Source organism: Dioscorea cayenensis, chromosome 18, assembly GCF_009730915.1.
Source record: "Dioscorea cayenensis subsp. rotundata cultivar TDr96_F1 chromosome 18, TDr96_F1_v2_PseudoChromosome.rev07_lg8_w22 25.fasta, whole genome shotgun sequence".
In the NCBI taxonomy this organism is placed as follows: Eukaryota; Viridiplantae; Streptophyta; class Magnoliopsida; order Dioscoreales; family Dioscoreaceae; genus Dioscorea; species Dioscorea cayenensis.
This window is the reverse complement of record NC_052488.1, coordinates 22,808,312-22,826,215: the sequence shown is the minus strand read 5'-3', so window position 1 is coordinate 22,826,215 and position 17,904 is coordinate 22,808,312. Positions and strand designations below refer to the sequence as shown.

At 41.1% G+C, this 17,904-nt stretch overlaps 2 protein-coding genes across 4 annotated transcripts; both read right to left on the bottom strand.

The window, feature by feature from the left end:
* Positions 1–875: 875 nt before the first annotated feature.
* LOC120282946 lies at positions 876–3,368 on the bottom strand. Its single transcript, XM_039289778.1, has 6 exons — positions 3,216–3,368; positions 2,816–3,043; positions 2,506–2,692; positions 1,479–2,299; positions 1,257–1,286; positions 876–1,211 (listed from the first exon to the last, which is right to left on the bottom strand). Exons 1-6 carry the CDS (start codon positions 3,366–3,368, stop codon positions 876–878), a joined length of 1,755 nt encoding a protein of 584 aa, XP_039145712.1.
* An 8,147-nt stretch (positions 3,369–11,515) lies between these two features.
* LOC120281783 (auxin transporter-like protein 2) lies at positions 11,516–14,784 on the bottom strand. Of its 3 annotated transcripts, none has more exons than XM_039288475.1 (9): positions 14,622–14,784; positions 14,360–14,527; positions 13,743–14,050; positions 13,479–13,664; positions 13,260–13,372; positions 12,976–13,159; positions 12,731–12,828; positions 12,054–12,519; positions 11,516–11,934 (listed from the first exon to the last, which is right to left on the bottom strand). In XM_039288475.1, the coding sequence occupies exons 3-9, from the start codon at positions 13,929–13,931 to the stop codon at positions 11,722–11,724; spliced, it is 1,449 nt and encodes a 482-aa protein (XP_039144409.1). In that variant the 5' UTR covers positions 13,932–14,050; positions 14,360–14,527; positions 14,622–14,784; the 3' UTR covers positions 11,516–11,721. The 3 variants fall into 3 exon arrangements, with proteins under 3 accessions (XP_039144409.1, XP_039144411.1, XP_039144410.1); XM_039288477.1 differs by having other exon boundaries at positions 14,428–14,527; XM_039288476.1 differs by having other exon boundaries at positions 14,360–14,495.
* Between the last annotated feature and the right edge of the window lie 3,120 nt (positions 14,785–17,904).

The following is a 17,904-nucleotide window of genomic DNA, read 5'->3' as shown; positions in this document are numbered from 1 at the left end:
ATATGGGTGAGAAAGTAGAGATACTACCTAACAATCACTCTAACAGAAACCTATACTCTAATTATGTTAGAATAAAAAACTCATCTTAATTCTGATTATGAGGTATCCTAAATCTCTAGGAATTTAACAAGGTCCTTTCTAGCAAATAGTAGCAGAAGATCACCTTTGGCTCCTGGTGCTCCCCACTTAATCTTTTTTTTTTTTTTATTAACTGTCACGCATAAAACCACTTCCATGGAAATTTTTTCAAGCAAAGATGCACTACCCCGTTAATAGAGATGGCACCTCCAGTCTGCTTTTGGCATGATCGTTAGCTTAAAAGTAGGGCCCCACATGATATATGGCTGTGCATAATTCTTTGATTGGTTGCATCCCATAGTCTTTATTCATGAGGCTCTTGTTATAGAACACCCCAATAATTAGTATGGGCCACACACACAAGTAAGAACCCACACAGAAATTTCTAGGAGACAAGTGTTTCAAGGAACTTAACAGCATAGCTCCAGTCCTAGAGCCAGCAAGATAACTTCATAGACATAAATAGTTTAGCCCACAATATAAGACCTCCACATACACATAAGCAAGATAAGGAATCTACACAGCAAAGAGCACTAACATACCACCATCAATTCAAGCACACACATGAATAAGAGAACAACATGACCAGGAATAGCAAACACCATACCACACACTCTAATAACCAATTAGAATAGACACAAAATGTAGTAGATTCCAAAAGATAGACGCAGTCCCTCGCCAGAACCTCAGGAACAGACGCGACTCCACCAACACCTTCCAGCCTCCAGGCCAGTTCTTCCTCTTCAAAACCAAGCTCCCTTCCTCTCCTTTCCTCACTCCTTATATATTGCAAATCTTCAGCCCATCACAAAATCCTTGTACAGCTGATTCACCCTTTTAATTCTTTCACCCACGTTTCGCTTTGCTATTGGTTCCTTGGAAGTTGTTGTTATAGCTTCCAGCTCATCTGAACTACCCCCTTGTTCCTTCCCCATGATCTTCTTCTTTCTTGCATAAGGATGACGCACTGTATCTGGTGATGAATCCCCCTTGTTTGACTCCATTAACTGGTCAATGGGTCCTTCTTTGGTTTTCACTATGTAAGGGAATATAACATTACCCCACCCATTGAGAGAGACCTTGTCCCCAAGGTCTAAGGAAGGATAATGCTGCTGTAGGGGTATAAGATCCTCCTAAGAGTTATCATCTGCAGATAAGCAGGTCCATTGTACAAGTACCTGCGAAACCCAAGCACTGTTGCGTTTAACCTGGCGAAATTGTAAAAGTTGTTCTGGCTTAATAATGGGTCCCCAGGCATTGGTTAACAAGGAAAAAGGAAATCTGGAGCTGCTATAAGTCCCATGGCAACGCTTCAACAGTGATATGTAAAACACGGGATGGATCCTGGCCTCCGCTGGTAGCTGCAACTTATATGCCACTGACCCAATTCATTGGACCACCCGAAAAAGCCCAAAATACCGAAGAGAAAGATTGTGATTCTGACGGAGAGCAACAGAATGTTGTTTATAGGGCCGTAGTTTGACAAAGACCCATTCTCCTATCTCGAACGAAAGCTCAGTGCGTTTGGTGTCAGCCAGACGTTTCATTCGAGCTTGGGCCTTTGAGAGATTGAACTTCAAGTGGGATAAGATCTGATCTCGTTGTTGTAAGAAGGCAGTGACTACAGATGGGTCATGGTCATTAACAGAGTAAGAAAGTAACTGTGGTGGGGCACAGCCGTAGAGAACCTTGAATGGAGAGAAGCATGTGCTTGTTTGCTTGGCTGTGTTATATGAAAACTCCGCCCAAGGTAAGAAGTCAACCCATTTGGATGGGTTCTCAAATGAAAAACAACGTAAATATTGTTCAAGACACTTATTCAGGGCTTCAGATTGACCATCGAATTGTGGATGATACGCTGAAGTCATTGCCAATTTCGTGCCCATACTGCAAAATAGATGTTGCCAAAAACGGCTGGTGAACACCTTGTCGCGATCACTGACAATGGTTTTTGGGACTCCATGCAGCTTGACTACATGAGCCACAAAAGCTTCGGCCACTGAGGCGCTAGTAAAATCCTCCCGTAAAGGAACAAAATGTCCATACTTGGACAAACGGTCCACAATGAGACTCTTTAGCTTGTTGACATATGAGGCAACGGCGGACAAACTAGTTGACAGATTTACGCATTGCAGGCCAATATAATTGATGTGCAAGTCTAGCATAAGTGTATAGTACCTGCGTGCCCCCCCACATGAGACGCATGAAACTCCGCTAACAGCTGTCCCCGCAGAAGAAAGTTATCAGGAACATAGATCTTGCCATTGCACCATAATAATTCATGTCGCCAAGAGAATTTTGGATCTAGTGAATTATTGGCCTTTATGTCTTGAATAATCTGAGCAAGAATGGGATCCTATTGCTGCAGTGACTGTATCTAAGAAATAAGGAAGCAGTGAGATGATGAGGTTGCTAAGGCAAAACAACGGGATAATGCATCTACGACGACGTTGTCTTTGCCTGGTTTGTATTCAATAGTGAAGTCGAACCCCAGCAATTTGGACAACCATTTCTGTTGCTCAGGTGTTTGGATTGCCTGTGTAGTGAGATAACGAAGAGATAGCTGATCGGTGCGGATAACAAATTTCTGGCCCACTAAATAATGCTTGAATTTCTGAATAGCATCCGTTAAAGCATATAATTCACAGGCATATGTAGATTTGTTTTGCAAACTAGGAGGTATTTTTCTTGAATGGAATGCAATCGGATGATGATTCTAGCTCAAAACGGCGCCCACCCCGGACCCTAAAGCATCTGTTTCGATGATGAATGGCTGGGAAAAGTCTGGTAAGCATAAAATTGGGGCGGTGGTCACGGCTTGTTTGAGATGAAGGAAGGCGTCCTCTGCTTGATCAGTCCACTGAAAACTATCCTTGCGAAGAAGATCTGTCAGTGGTTTAGCAATGGTGGCATAGTGCTTGATAAACCTTCGGTAGTATCCACTCAAGCCTAGAAAGCCTCGCAACTGTTTTGACATGAGTGGGTGTCGGCCAATTCAGAATGGATGTCACCTTCATTTGTTCCATGTGAACCCCCTGAGAAGACACAAGGTGGCCCAGGTATTCCACCCCTTGAAGACCAAAAGAGCACTTTGAGAACTTAGCAAACAGGTGATGTTGATGTAAGGTAAGTAATACCTGTTCCAAATCTTGCAGGTGGCGGTCCCAGGTAGGACTGTAAACAAGAATATCATCGAAGAAAACGAGGACAAAACACCGGAGAGCAAACTGAAAAATAGTATTCATTAAGGCCTGAAATGTTGCCGGGGCGTTTGATAAGCCAAAAGGCATTACGAGCCATTGAAAATGTCCATTGTGAGTGCGGAAGGCTGTCTTAAATCAATCCTCAGGGTGCAGCAATATTTGGTGATAGCCTGAGCGGAGATCGAGCTTTGAGAAATAAGAGCTTCCATGCAATTCATCCAAGAGTTCATCAATTGTTGGTATTGGAAATGCATCCTTCACGGTAATGGCGTTTAATGCCCAATAATCTGTGCAAAACCTCCACGTTCCATCCTTTTTCTTGACCAAAAGGACTGGTGAGGAGAATGGACTGGTACTAGGCTCGATTAAGCCCTCCTGAAGCATCTGGGTCACCATCTTTTCAATCTCCGATTTTTGGCTGTGGGGTTAACGATATGGCTTGACCTTCACCGGAGTGGAATGTGGAAATAAGGGAATCCTATGGTCATAGGATCCAGACGGAGACAACCCCGTTGGGATGGAGAAAACCTGCTAATGCTTTAATAAAAGCTATTGCAATTACGTAGGCATAGAATCCGGAAATTCCAAGACAGTGCCTTCGCAGCCTTTAAGAGATCTTCCAGAAGATTGGTCAGACTCATGAATCATGGTGAGAGTGAAGCAACTATCAATGGCTTTAGTGGAGTGCAATTTGTGCAACTGGGAAATAGAAGTGGCAACTGGACGAAGACTAGAAACACCCTGCAAGGTGATAAATGCTCCCTCATTGTAAAATTGAATTCGGAGAGTACTGTAATCTGTGATATAAGGCCCAAGCGTGGCTAACCACGACGCACCCAAAATGATTTCTGCACCCTTTATAGGAAGAAGATAATCACTGAATCTGAGAGTATGAGTCTGCACAATGACTTGCAAGTTCTGCACCAGGCCCTCTACGCGTAGCGTCTCACCATTTCCAACCATAACCTCGAACGAGGGTGAGGAGATAACATCCAAATGTAGAAATTTGGCCAGTCGAGGTTGTATGAAGTTATTATCACTGCCTCCATTCAAGATATGCACAGGGGAGCCTTGGAGTGACCCCAAGAAGCGCAAGGTGCTTGACATGAGGGAGCTATTCATGGCATTGAGAGAGAGACTTGTAAATTGGTCTTCCACTTGTTGGACAGGATCTGGATCAACAACAAAGTCCGGACCCGCAATGTCCTCAGTCGCATCATTCCACTGAAGTAACAATAAGCGTTTATTTGTGTAGGGTAATTTTTTTGGTGGGATACCTTATTATTCTTGTGCTTCATTTTGAGCACTTTTTTTTAATTTGTATCAAAGTGAGCACTTTAATTTAATTTGCTTTCACAGGGAAGGCACTGGGGCTATTCCGGCGATTGAGAGCTGATGTGTCAACCGAAGATCTGACGTGGAAATTTAATTCCCACCTGACTTGCCCCCATGGAAAAGCCACGTGGACAACTTACCCCTTTCTTCTCCCTTCTACTTCGTCTCCTTCGCGTTCATTCACAGAGAGAGTAGAGGTTACCCTAACTATCTCCCGCCGTCCATCTTCTTCTCCTCCTTGTTTGCCGAAATCTAGCAGAGTTCCCAGAGAGAGTAGGCGGTGAGAAACCAGGGACGCAGACCACCTCCAGAGCGCACACCAAGATACCAAATTGACCGATCATCTTCAGAAGATTTGATCCGGAAGACATGGAAGTTGATTGGCTGATAAGGCCACCCAACGCAGAAGCACCAATTTACCGTTAGACATTGCATTATTTTTGTTTTAATTTTGCATCTACACTGGTTTTAGGTTTTCCCAGTTGAGTAGTTTATATTTTAGGTTTTTCCAGTTGAATAGTTTATAGTTTATTAGGTTTTTTTTGTGTTGGATTATGTCTTTCTGGTTTGTGATATAATAACAAAGTCTCTTCATATTTGAAACAATTTCTGGTAGTGACTATTTTACAATTAAATTGTATTCTACAAATGGTGAAGTACACAAATATGATGGCCGTGAGTTTGTTGGTTTTGCTGATTATTGTTGCCACGATAAGATTTCCAAATTAGAGATTTTAAATATGGCAAAGGAGATTAATGTGGAAGTAGATGGGACTACATTTTGGTGGTTGGATTGTAGAAGTTTGACTGCAGGTCTAAGAGAGATAATCAATGATGGAGATGCTTTGGACTTGGCTCTAAATCTTAGCCTAGATAAATCAAAGTCTCCAGTTTGAACAGCTAGCCCTAGATACATTGCCATCTCCGGTCTCTTCCTCTACAGTCACTTTGAGTGTAGATGCAGGTGTGGGGAAGTAACAAATTTGGCCAAATTCATGGTTAGGGCAAACAAGCTTTGCTTGCAGAGCAAGGGGAGCTTTGCTTTCTCTATGAACGAACGCGAAGGAGACGAAGTAGAAGGGAGAAGAAAGGGGTAAGTTGTCCACGTGGCTTAGAATTGGGTGACGTGGATAAGTTGCCCATGTGGCTTTTCCATGGGGGCAAGTCAGGTGGGAATTAAATTTTCACGTCAGATCTCCGGTTGACACATCAGCTCTCAATCACCATAATAGCCCCAGTGCCCTCCTTGTGAAAGCAAATTAAATTAAAGTGCTCACTTTGATACAAATTAAAAAAAAGTGCTCAAAATGAAGCACGAGAATAATAAGGTATCCCACCAAAAAAATTACCCGGGCATTTATGATCCCGAGAATATCTTGCATCGCAATTAAAGCATAAGCCTTTTGTCTTCCTCGCTTGCATATCAGCAAGAGAGAGCCGCCGTGGTGGCCCATTCATGGGCACCAACTGAGAAGGAGCGGTATTAGGGGGTGTTGTTGGGGGTCGGAGGTAATAACGGAAGATGAGGAGGAGGAGCTGGTAACCCAGCTGTTTGAGGTTTGTTATAATGAGTTGTTGAAGTACCAAAAGTGGTTCCCATTGAGGTTCGCTGTGGAACCTGATATTTCTCCTCAAAGAGTCTTGCTAGTATCACAGCCTTGGACAAGGAGTCGGGTTGCCATGGAAGGATATCACGCTGAATATCGCGTGTAAGGCCACTCAGAAAGCAATCAAGTAATGCAGCAGGGGTGAGCCCTTCGACTTGATTGGCTAAAGCGATGAATGAGGCATAGTAATCAAAAACAGTGGTCTGCTGTTGAAGTTTGAATAATGAGTAACGTGGCCATTCAAAAACAGAAGGCCCATAAGCCGCTTGTATAGCACTAGTCAAAGAAGACCATGTGGTGATTTCCCTAGATTTTTGTAACATTTGGAACCACGGAATCACTATGCCGTCCATGTGAATGGCCGCGATTTTCACCTGGAAAGGATAAAAAATCTCATAAAAGTCAAAGAACTGTTCCGCCCGGAAGATCCAATGGGTGGCATCAGATCCATCAAAGCGAGGAAACTCCATTCGAAAGGAGCGCAATTGCGATTGATCCACTATGCGGGTATCAACAGATGCAGAAGGATCCGAGGAAGCCTGTGTTGAGGGCTGTAGAGAGGTGCCTGCAGGCTAAGTTTGCTGTGTTTCGATGTATTGGTACATGGTAGCCAAAGACTGCTCGAATAGCTTGATCCGTTCATCACGTTGATCCATGACCGCCAAAATGGTATCCATTTTTGCGGCGAGATCCTTAAGTCTTGTTGCTTCAGCCATGAGAGCACACAGAGGAGGGACGAAAGCACCAAAATGTTATAGAACACCCCAGTAATTAGTATGGGCCACACACACAAGTAAGAACCCATTTAGAAATTTCTAGGAGACAAGTGTTTCAAGGAACTTAATAGCATAGGTCCAGTCCTAGAGCCAGCAAGATAACTTCATAGACATAAATAGCTTATCCCACAATATAAGACCTCCACATACACATAAGCAAGATAAGGAGTCTACACAGCAAAGAGCACTAACATACCACCATCAATTCAAGCAAACACATGAATAAGAGAACAACATGACCAGGAATAGCAAACACCATACCACATACTCTAATCACCGATTAGAATAGACACAAAATGTAGTAGATTCCAAAAGATAGACGCAGTCCCTCGCCAGAACCTCAGGAACAGACGCGACTCCACCAACACCTTCCAGCCTCCAGGCCAGTTCTTCCTCTTCAAAACCAAGCTCCCTTCCTTTCCTTCCCCCACTCCTTATATATTGCAAATCTTCAGCCCATCACAAAATCCTTGTACAGCTAATTCACCCTTTTAATTCTTTCACCCACGTTTCGCTTTGCTATTGGTTCCTTGGAAGTTGTTGTTATAGCTTCCAGCTCATCTGAACTACCCCCTTGTTCCTTCCCCATGATCTTCTTCTTTCTTGCATAAGGATGACGCACTGTATCTGGTGATGAATCCCCCTTGTTTGACTCCATTGATTGGTCAATGGGTCCTTCTTTGGTTTTCACTATATAAGGGAATATAACAGCTCTTGACAATCGACCTTTTGATGCTAGGGGCGGGATATCTCTCAACAAGAATTCCTTGTTTTTTCATAAAGACATGGAGCAATGTGGGTAAGGATTTGTATGGCCATTCAGGATTTTTTTACAAATGGGAAAATGCTTAAGCAAGTAAACTCTACATCTATTACTTTGATACCCAAGATTGCTTGTCCCCAATCTCTAATTGATTTTAGACCTATCTCCTAATGCTATGTGATTTATAAAATGATTTCAAAAATCCTTTCTGGAAGATTGGGAAGAATTTTGGGTGACATTATTCAGTTGAATTAATCCGTATTTATTCCTAGTAGGAAGATTGCTGACAATATCCTTTTGGCCCATAAGTTGTTAAAAGGATATCATAAAGACAAGTATGGATGTTGTGCTTTGAAGGTGGATTTGCAGAAGGCTTATGACTCAGTATCCTCGGATTTTTTGGAGGAAGTGATGTTGGCTTTTAGATTCCCTTCTCATTTCATCAATTTGGTTATGAATTATGTCAAATCGTGTATGCTTTCCATAATGATTAATGGACAATTGGAGGGGTTTTTTTCCTGGGAAGAAAGGATTAAAGCAAGGTGATCCTATATCACCTCTGTTATTTGTCTTTTGTATGGAGTATTTGTCCAGACCTTTGTAGAAGATGATAAAGGAGAGATTTTTGTTTCATAAGAATTGCGAGGAGTTGAAATTAACTCATTGTGTTTTGTAGATGACTTGTTTGTTTTTTCAAATGGTGATATAAAGTCTATTGGGATTATTAAGAATGCTATTTAGCATTTTCAAGATGTATCTGGTTTGAAGCCGAATGTACAAAAGAGCCTGATATTTTTTCAAGAGTTGAGCAAAATTTTAGAGTGCAGATTGTAGAGATGTTGGGCTTTTAGGAGGGGTCTTTGCCTGTAAATTACTTAGGGTTTCTTTTAATTTCTACAAGGCTTAAAAAGGAGCATTCTAATGGGTTAATTACACGAATTACTGCAAGAGTCCTTAACTGGACTGCAGAATCTATGTCCTATACTGGAAGGCTACAATTAGTGCAATCTATGTTGACAAGTATGCACCTTTTTTGGAGTTCAATTTTTATGTTGCTAAAGCTGTGGTATATGAGGTAGAACACATATGCAAATCATTCTTGTGGCATGGCACTGACAAATCAAAGAAACAAGGGCTGGTGTCTTGGTCAATAGTATGTAAGGAAAAAAAGTGTGGTGGTATGGGGAGTTAAACCAATACATTTATGGAATCAAGCAGCCCTAATGAAATATATATGGGAATTGATTTAGGAGAAACAAATTGCGTGGGCTACTTGAGTGACCAAAGTTAAATTGAAGAGGCTTAGTTTTGGGGGAATTACAAAGACACCAGACAATAGCTGGAGTTGGAGGAATTTACTCAAGCTAAGGAATGTTGCAAAGTCTGTGGTTGTTTATAAGCTTGGCAATGGGAAAAGATCTCATTCTGGTTTGATCCATGGTGTCATGGATACTCTCTTGTAGAGCTATTTCCTGAAATTAATTTGAGAGGGTTACATATTTCTAAGAAAGTAATTGTATGTGAGATTTGGAGGAATGGATGTTGGTATGTTCTCACTAGATGGAACCCAGATATGGCAAGGGTTTTGGATTTCCTGAATTGTAATGTTGTTGATGATGACAATAAGCAGGACAATATTTCATGGGGGCCAAACAGGAGAGGGGAATTCATATTAGGAGTACTTTAAAATGTTTGATCAAGCCTAAACAGCAGTTGGCGTGGACTAAAATAGTTTGGTCCTAGAGCAATTTGCGAAGATATTTTTTATTTTGTGGTTAGCATTACACAACAGGTTGATTACTAAGGATAAATTGTTTGCCTAGGGGGTTATTGACTCAGATGCTTGTGTTTTTTGTAATTCTGCTTGTGAAAAGGTTGAACATTTGCTCTGTAATTGTTTTTTAACTCAAGCAGTGTTGATTAGAATATTGAAGGTTGTGCAAGTGCATAGGAGGCATTTTGTTTGGACAAGAGAAGTAAGTTGGTTTATTAGAAAAGCTAGTGGAAAAACATTGCTGACAAGAATGAGGAGAACAGCTTTTGTTGCTTGTGTTTATATAATTTGGAAGTCAAGAAACTGCTTAATCTTTCAACAAAAAAAAAAATCTTAATTTAGAAGAGATTTTCCAACAAGTTGGAGGGATTATGGTGCTGAAAATATATGAGGCGAGAATGGGTGCTCTCAATGTGTGGGAATGAAGGTAACCGTTTGTTCTGTAATGAGCTTCTTTGGTAGGCAGTGGAGAGGTTAGTTATAATTGTTATGGTGTGTAGTGGGTTTGTGGAAATTGGTGTTTGGGCTGGGAATATATAGTGGGAGTCTTGATATCTCATTGGTGGGATGTGGGTATAGCTATCATTGATTTTTGGGATGTTTTTCCATTTTGGGGGATGTTTTTTCCATTTGGGGAGGGGAACCATTGTGGTGATATGGATGTTTATGAGTTTACCTTGTTTTCTGTAAAGGTTTGAGCTAATAAATATCTTTAATTACTTTGGTTTGAACATGAATTCCTTCTTTTGAGATTGCCTAATGTCTATCTAACACAAAATCTTGGTGTTTAAAGGGCAATGCAATCTTCTCTATTAAAGCATTTTATACATTCCTAAATGATTAAGATCCTAGAGGTTTTACAAGCTAGATAATATGGAAAGGCTCTCATCCCAGAAAATTTAGCTTCTTCATCTGGCTTGATTGGGATGATAAAATCCTAAAGCGAGTAAACCTTGCCAACCATGGTTGCAACCATTATCCACAACCACTTGTATGCTCTAGCACACCTCATAGGAATGCTTTGATCCCCTCTTCATTAATAACCTATTTGTCTTCAGAATTTGGAATCACTTTAGCTATACTTTTAGTTTCTTCTCATATCCCACCTCTGTAAGATAGGTCTAGATCAGCTAAAGGTGTGACCTTCGTAGGCACCTTTGGGAAGGACTCCATGGTCAAAGCAATCCTTTGGCTAATATAGTGAAGATCTTTAATTCTTGAATTTCTCTTGTTTTTTTTCGATTATGATTAAAATTGATTACATGCTTTTATGTGCTTTTGTAATCCGAAGTGTGAATTGTTATCCTCCCTCCGTTCTTTTTTACTTGTCACATTTACCTAATTCACTCCGATTAAAAAAAAATTGGTTAAAGTTAGTTGATTACCTATATTTTATAAAAAATTTTATTATTTTTCAAAACTACCCTTATTTAAAATCCCACTAGTGGAGTATATAATTTAATGTTTAGTTGATTGTGATTTATTGAAAAGTGTACAAGTAAATTAAATTAAATGGTAAATTTAAAAAAAATTTTAATATTGCACAAAAGTTCTAAGTGTCAAATAAAAAAAACAAAAAATAGCTCTAAAATATGATAATTAAATAAAAAAAAACAGAGGGAGTAGATTGGAGGAATTTTCTATCATTAAATGGAGTCTCGATTATATCCACTCCATTGTGGCTTCCAGTGTTGTGGCCCCAAACAACATTGTAATGCTAAGTGATTAATATCTCCTCTTCAGGGGCTCCCTGTCTAATGGTCCTACTCTGGTTCCTATCTCTTGGGAGCTACTTACACTATTTTTATATTTTTAGTTTTTTCGTTTGCCATGCTTTCCCACCTCGAGTGTCTTTTGAAGCTAGCTAATATTTTATTTAGAGGGGTTCCTTCTTCATGTTTGTATTTTTTTAAAAAAAATTAATAAATTATCTATTTTTTTAAAAAAAATTAAAATAAAAAAAATAAAAAGCTCAAGTACGGCGCGTGCTGTTGGCAGGCAGGCATACAAAATTAATTAATTAAAACAGCAAAGCATTTGAACCCACTTTTTTGGAGTCTGGTATTTTCCGCAAGCATAAATTTGGCTGTATTTGCACACTAGCTGGCTAGCATCAGGCATGAAGCACTAGGCACTAGGCACTAGGCACTAGGCAGACAGGTCATCACTGATCACTCCTCAGTAGTCAGTGGGGCTTCATTGGGCCTGGCGGAGGTTTGGCACACTGGTAGCATTTGGCGAAGAGGCCGAAGTTGTTCACCTGCTTGACAAAGTTGGTAATGCTGGCCCATCCTCCAAACCCGAATCCGACGACGAAGATCCATGCCACCACAAAAGCGTTCAATGCGAACATACCGGTCCAGCTTGGTAAGAAGAAGGGCGGCTTCTCAGCGGCATTCTGCATTAATACAACCCAGATTAAATTGAGATTGGGATCAGTAAAACGGTGTGTGTGTCTGTGTGTGTGCGGCCGAGCGCGTGTGGACGTGGGTTTTTAAATGTAGTTAGTTCGTATACCCTGCGAGCAGAGGCTGTCCGATAAGTGCATATATGAGCGAGGGAGGGAATGATGTAGACAGTGAAGCTGACTAGAAGTGCCCCGACAGCAGAGTTGATGGGTCCGAAGAAGGGGAATATGATGGCGAAGAACCAGATTGGAATTACAACAGGGAGGCGGATAAGTGCCCGGATATAAATGCTCTTAGTATCGTGCATGCCGATAACCTTCTCCCCATACAAAGTAGAGAGGGTGCACGCAAAGCCGAAGGTAATGAACTGGTGGATCAGCATCAGTACCACGGCCGCGTCCCGGAACCTGTTCTTGGGAAGCAACGCAAAGGCGTTCGAATGGTTCAGCAACTCATCTCCAAAGGCCCAGTACATTGCGGCCGCCGAAGGCAGTGTCAACGTGAACACGTACAGCGTCGCTAACAGGTATATGTATTTGAACTTCTGCGGCTTCCACATGGCGTGCATGATCTCCCTGCGTAGCGCAATGCACGCACATAAAAATTATTTTTCTGTGTGAATTTACATTAATATCGGAACTGGAACCATGATAAAAGAAAAAAGCCACCGGCTTTTTCGCAGCCCACTACATACGCAGCTAAAGCAAGATTAATTAATTAGATAAAAGTTCAAACTTATAAGCAGAAAACCACCCGCACGGGTCAGACCCCATGAGCACTACTTACACGGTGACGGCGTGACCACCGAAAGTGTAGAGAATGTTGGTAGCTCCGGTGAAGTAGAGCACCAGCTTCGTAGGCCCTGAGTGGGTCACACCCTCCACCTGCAGTTACACCCAAACCATGCTCATTGTTTCAATGACTAGTTTTATTCTCTCCAAATGCTAAAAGTTAGGATACTACTACTAGAACTCAGTGGCAGTGATCATCACAATGATAGATAATATATATATATATATATATATATATACCTGGCCGTGAGCGAAGGATGCGATGGCGAGATACCAAGCAGTGTATGTGGTCATGCCCAATCCCAGAAAGGACCATATCCTGTAGTTGTGGAAAGATGGAATGAATACGGAGGTGGCGCAGCATGCCCCAAATATGTATGTCCAGGTCCTTTTGTCCAGGTGGTCGTTTATGTAATAGATGTTACTGCACCAACAACAGACGTTGTTCGATCGAACTTTATTTGAATCAATTAGAAAACAATGAGAGAATCAGGCGGAGTTGAGTAGGACGTTTAATGACAGACCTGGCGCAACCAATGAGCTGAATGACAGATCCGAAGAGGAGAAAGGTGCAGTTGAAAGCGAGACCGATGGCCTTCCAGTATGGTCCCAGCAGTCCGTCCAGCACCTCAAACCACTGCAATAATGCATTACGAAATTAAAAAAGTCATATATATATATATATATATAACCAGCTGATCTGAAGAAACAGTAAAGATCCATCCATCCATCATATGATCAACCTGGATGACATGGTTCTTGAAGCTGACGTTCTCCTTCTCTTTGCGTGTGCGGTACTCAATGTAAAGGACGCTGATGAGGTAGGCTGTCCAGCTGCCTAGTAAGCCGTAGAACACCTGGAGCAGTATTCCAGACAGCATCCCTAGTTGGGAGAAGGAGTAGGGCAGTGTCAACAGCACCTGTGCCACCTGCACTCATCACGAGAACAAACAAAATATCACAATTTCGATTTTGATTTTGAGAGGGTAAGACATGTAAGAAATGACCTGGTTGGAGGCGCAGCTGAACCAAGCGTCCCAGACCGAGCCGCCGTGCCAAAGGATGCTCTTGAGGCTGAACCCTTGTTGGGCACCTGCCACATGATCCTCCCCCGCTGTGACCTCCTCTTGATCGCCACCTTCACCCTCGTTCTGGTTCGCCACAATGGCCTCCTCTGCCTGCTTCTGCGGCACCATCTTCTCCTGCTTACTTTACAGCCCTGTTTCTTTTACTTTATTTGTCAATATATTTTTGGTGAGCAGCTGCTGCTGCCTGGAGGACGATCGATCGAGATCCGTACGTGTAGATATTGGACCTAATCAAACATCATAAAGAAGACAAAATGTCATGATATTGAACAGGAGGCAGCTCGACCAGTCCGGTTTTTTGGTTGAGATCGATCTCTTTTAATTTGAAGACTGTTACTATTTATTGGGAGTCTGAACTTTGAAGAAGAAGCCGTGTGTACAGTATGGCTCGCTCATCTTATTATTATTAACTAGTTTATCAAGTCTCTCAAAAATTTAATTTCTACCATGCATGGTATAATAGAAAAATAAACCACGTAATATGATCATCGCTGAGTACACTAGATATCAGAAACTAGAAATTAACTAGAGCTAACCTATAGTCGGCACGTGGATAGCATGAGAAATGAGAAATGAGAAATGACGAGATAGAGGAGAGAACAACGATGGATGGTTGCCGCTGCCTTTGATGTTGATTACTTGTGCAGGGGTGCTGGGGGAGATACGCTCAATCTGCGAGGGTATGTATGAGAGCATGAACAGATCTGAGAGAGAGAGGAAAAAAAAAAAGTAACTCCTCTCCTCTTTTCCTCTGAGGATTCTTGTTGTCAGACAAAACTAGCAAGCACAAATTAACACCTTTCTGGTGGCCAGCCCTGGCCTCCTCCCAAAGCCGAATTTGCTAATCACAAGTAGCATATGAATTGCAGAGCCTCCTCCCTTGCATTAATTTATTGCTATCCTTTTTTTTTCCTTGCTATTTCTGGGGGACTATGGGCAAGATTTATTATTATTAGTATTATTGTTATTATTATCTGGCAGGAATTTAGCAAGATCTTGATTGCTTTAAATAGCCGATTTATGGGATCTGAACCCGTGCAATGACTTTACTAGGAGTGGAAGGTGGGTCTGCCACTGACCCATACTCCATTTGGCTTTTAATGAATAGTTCGATGTGTCATGAAAAATAAGAAAGGAGGACTGTCTCTCCCATAATTGGCCTGATCAGCAACTCTAACACTCATCCAGATGATTAAAGTAAACTGATGCAAATCTAACACTCATCTAGATTATTAAAGTAAACTGATGCAAATCTAACACTCATCTGGAATATTAAAGTTACTGATGCAAATAACCTCGTACGGCATCTCCATTCTATTATTAGATGTTGGAGCCACTTTTCGGGATGAGTATAAATTTGTCTTATTTACTGAAGACTAACTTCAAAGTCATTTATTAGTTTAGCATCCCTGCCGCATCTGCTTGTGGCACCAGTTTTTTTTAAGAATTTTTTCTAAAAAAAAATGTACAAATTTTTGGCATAATTTTAAGGCAAAATCAACTGATAAGATGTGCTGATGATTCGCACAATCAACCCGCATCATTTTTGATTGTGTACTGTCAGGTGATCATAAAAACTAAAATGACAATTTTGTCATGTAATGAAACATCCCCAGACATGGCGTGCGGTCACGTGGACCAGAACTCCCTGCACCTACTACAACAGTAAATTAAGGTTTTTATTCTTTTTATTCTTTTCTTTTTACCAGTGATGAGTAAAACAGAGTTTTGGATTTGAACTGCTGCCCACCCGGAACCAAAATCATCGGCCAAGCTGTGACATGCAATGGGCATTGAGGAGACAACTGACAGCACTCCTTTGATAATATTGAAGCAGAATTTGAGAAAATTAATAACATTGTACAGTGCAGCTACAAAAGTCAAAAATAGAAATCAAATTCGATGATGGCAGTCGGTTGGATAGCTCAAAGGTCAATGGCTTGTTGATCAGATCCAGAAAATAACGGTGCCCATGATCCGTTCATTTGTGGAAAATGCCCGCGCATTAAGAGGACACCATTGCTGGCCATTGCCTCTGCTATCCTGCTCCACCCACCTCACTCTGTCTCTTTCTATTTCTATCTCTCTCTCTCTCTCTTCATTAGTAGTTGTAATATGGAATGATTGCCCTTCATACACTCTTATTTAAAAAAAAAATCTTGAACACCTTCCTACGTATATATACTTTTTTATTAAAAAAACATATATATACTTAATTATATTAATCTATGTGTGCGTTCGGGAATGTAATATTCCATTCCTGTCAAAACAAATAGAATTACAACACCACCCACTTTACAATTGTTGGATGATAATTAAGTTAGCAAGGAATATGCCAAATATATGATGCCATTCTCATCCATCTTAATTATTCTGGACGTGAGGGAACCCCATAACATACCATACCACATACCATTGTTTATTGTTTTTCGCACAAGGTTGGTGGCCGGCGGTCCCATCCATTGTTGCATTAAATTGAATAGAAGGATGAAATAAGTTTTCTGGTCCAACTGTTATTATTATTTCCACACCAAAATGAACAAATACAAAAACACGCACACACATTGACACACACACACACTAAATATTGTCCTCCAATTTGATCAACTGGTCAATGAGGAGAAGGGGCAAAAGTTAATGTGAGACAGACGGCACACCAATTGAATTGAAGAGTAATGAAATGAAAGAACAAAAGGTTGGTCATAGGTACAACAAAAGCACCCCAAAAGGTGCATAGAATGCAATGAGGCTCCCCGGCCAGCCGGCAAAGTATTGTCTTTCCATGGAAGATGAGGCTAACCCGGAGCATAATGCTGCATTCATCACCTCAAATTGTCTCTAATGCTCTTCTTCCGGTCTCCATCCCATCCCACTACATCTCCATCAATGCTTTTCCTGTCTCCCAAAGACCAGGCCACCCAGTCCCTACACTACACTACTCTACTCTCCTCACCTCGATGCAGTCGCCTAATCCTAGTCCTAACCCTGTGCTGAATTTGAATACGACTCACCACCCTTCACCCTTCCACTGGACAGGGTTAAAAAAACAAAAATCATTCTCAGACAAGCTCCAGAGTAATAATATTATTCTAGAAATACATGATAATGATAATAGTTAATGAACTTACGTACATCCCAGCATCTATTAATTATAAAAGTTGACAGGGCGATCGACTAGGCATGAGTAGTGGAGCAGAACGAAATACTATTGATGAGTGACAAAAAAGAAAGTCCATAAAGTTTGGGTGCTGATTTTTCAATAGCAAAAAATAGGGAGGTGACAGAGCATGAGTTCAACAAGAAGTTCAGCCGTCAGTGAAAAGCATCGTTGAAGTTTAATTTGAATAGTAATCAAGCACAGTATCATGTTGTCACGCCCCGAACCTGGCTCGCCAAATTCAGGCAATCGACAACCCAGCAACACACTAACCAAGCTTTGAGGGCCCAGCAAGACGTCAAGTCCCTCAAAACCTGTTCTAAAAAATCACAAAAATCTAACCGAGAAACAAAAACTAGAAACAGGAATAGAGTTCAACACTAAAAGAACAAACTAAGTGTTTACATAGTCAATACAAATTTATTCAAATAAAACCTAGGCCCAGCTTCCGTGGACACTGGATTAATGATCAAGCACTTCATCACGGGCCCAGCTTCTTGCAAGACAATTTCATTGAATTATACATCTAACATGCATCTTATCCCTAAGTCATGGGCTCCCCCTGCTTTTAAGCTTGCTTCTTTGGCTATAAATTTGCATACGCTATCTCTGTTTTTCCAGGGACGTGAGCTGCGGCATTGGATTATGATGGCTTTTTGCAACGCGGGTTATGTGTTTTAGGTTTATTGTTGTTTTTGTTTGTTTAGTGTGGTTTTTTATGGGTGTTTGTAATTTGCTTTTGCTTTGGGTCTTATTTGTAATGTTGAACTCTTTGTAATTTTCCCCCTATATTAATAAAATCAGCTCTCTTAGCTCTTCCCTAAAAAAAATAAATAAATAAAACCTAGGCCCACAACAACGAGACTTATTACATGCTAATAAAATCGGTGGTGACCCAACGATCCTTGCTAACCTATCTGCCAC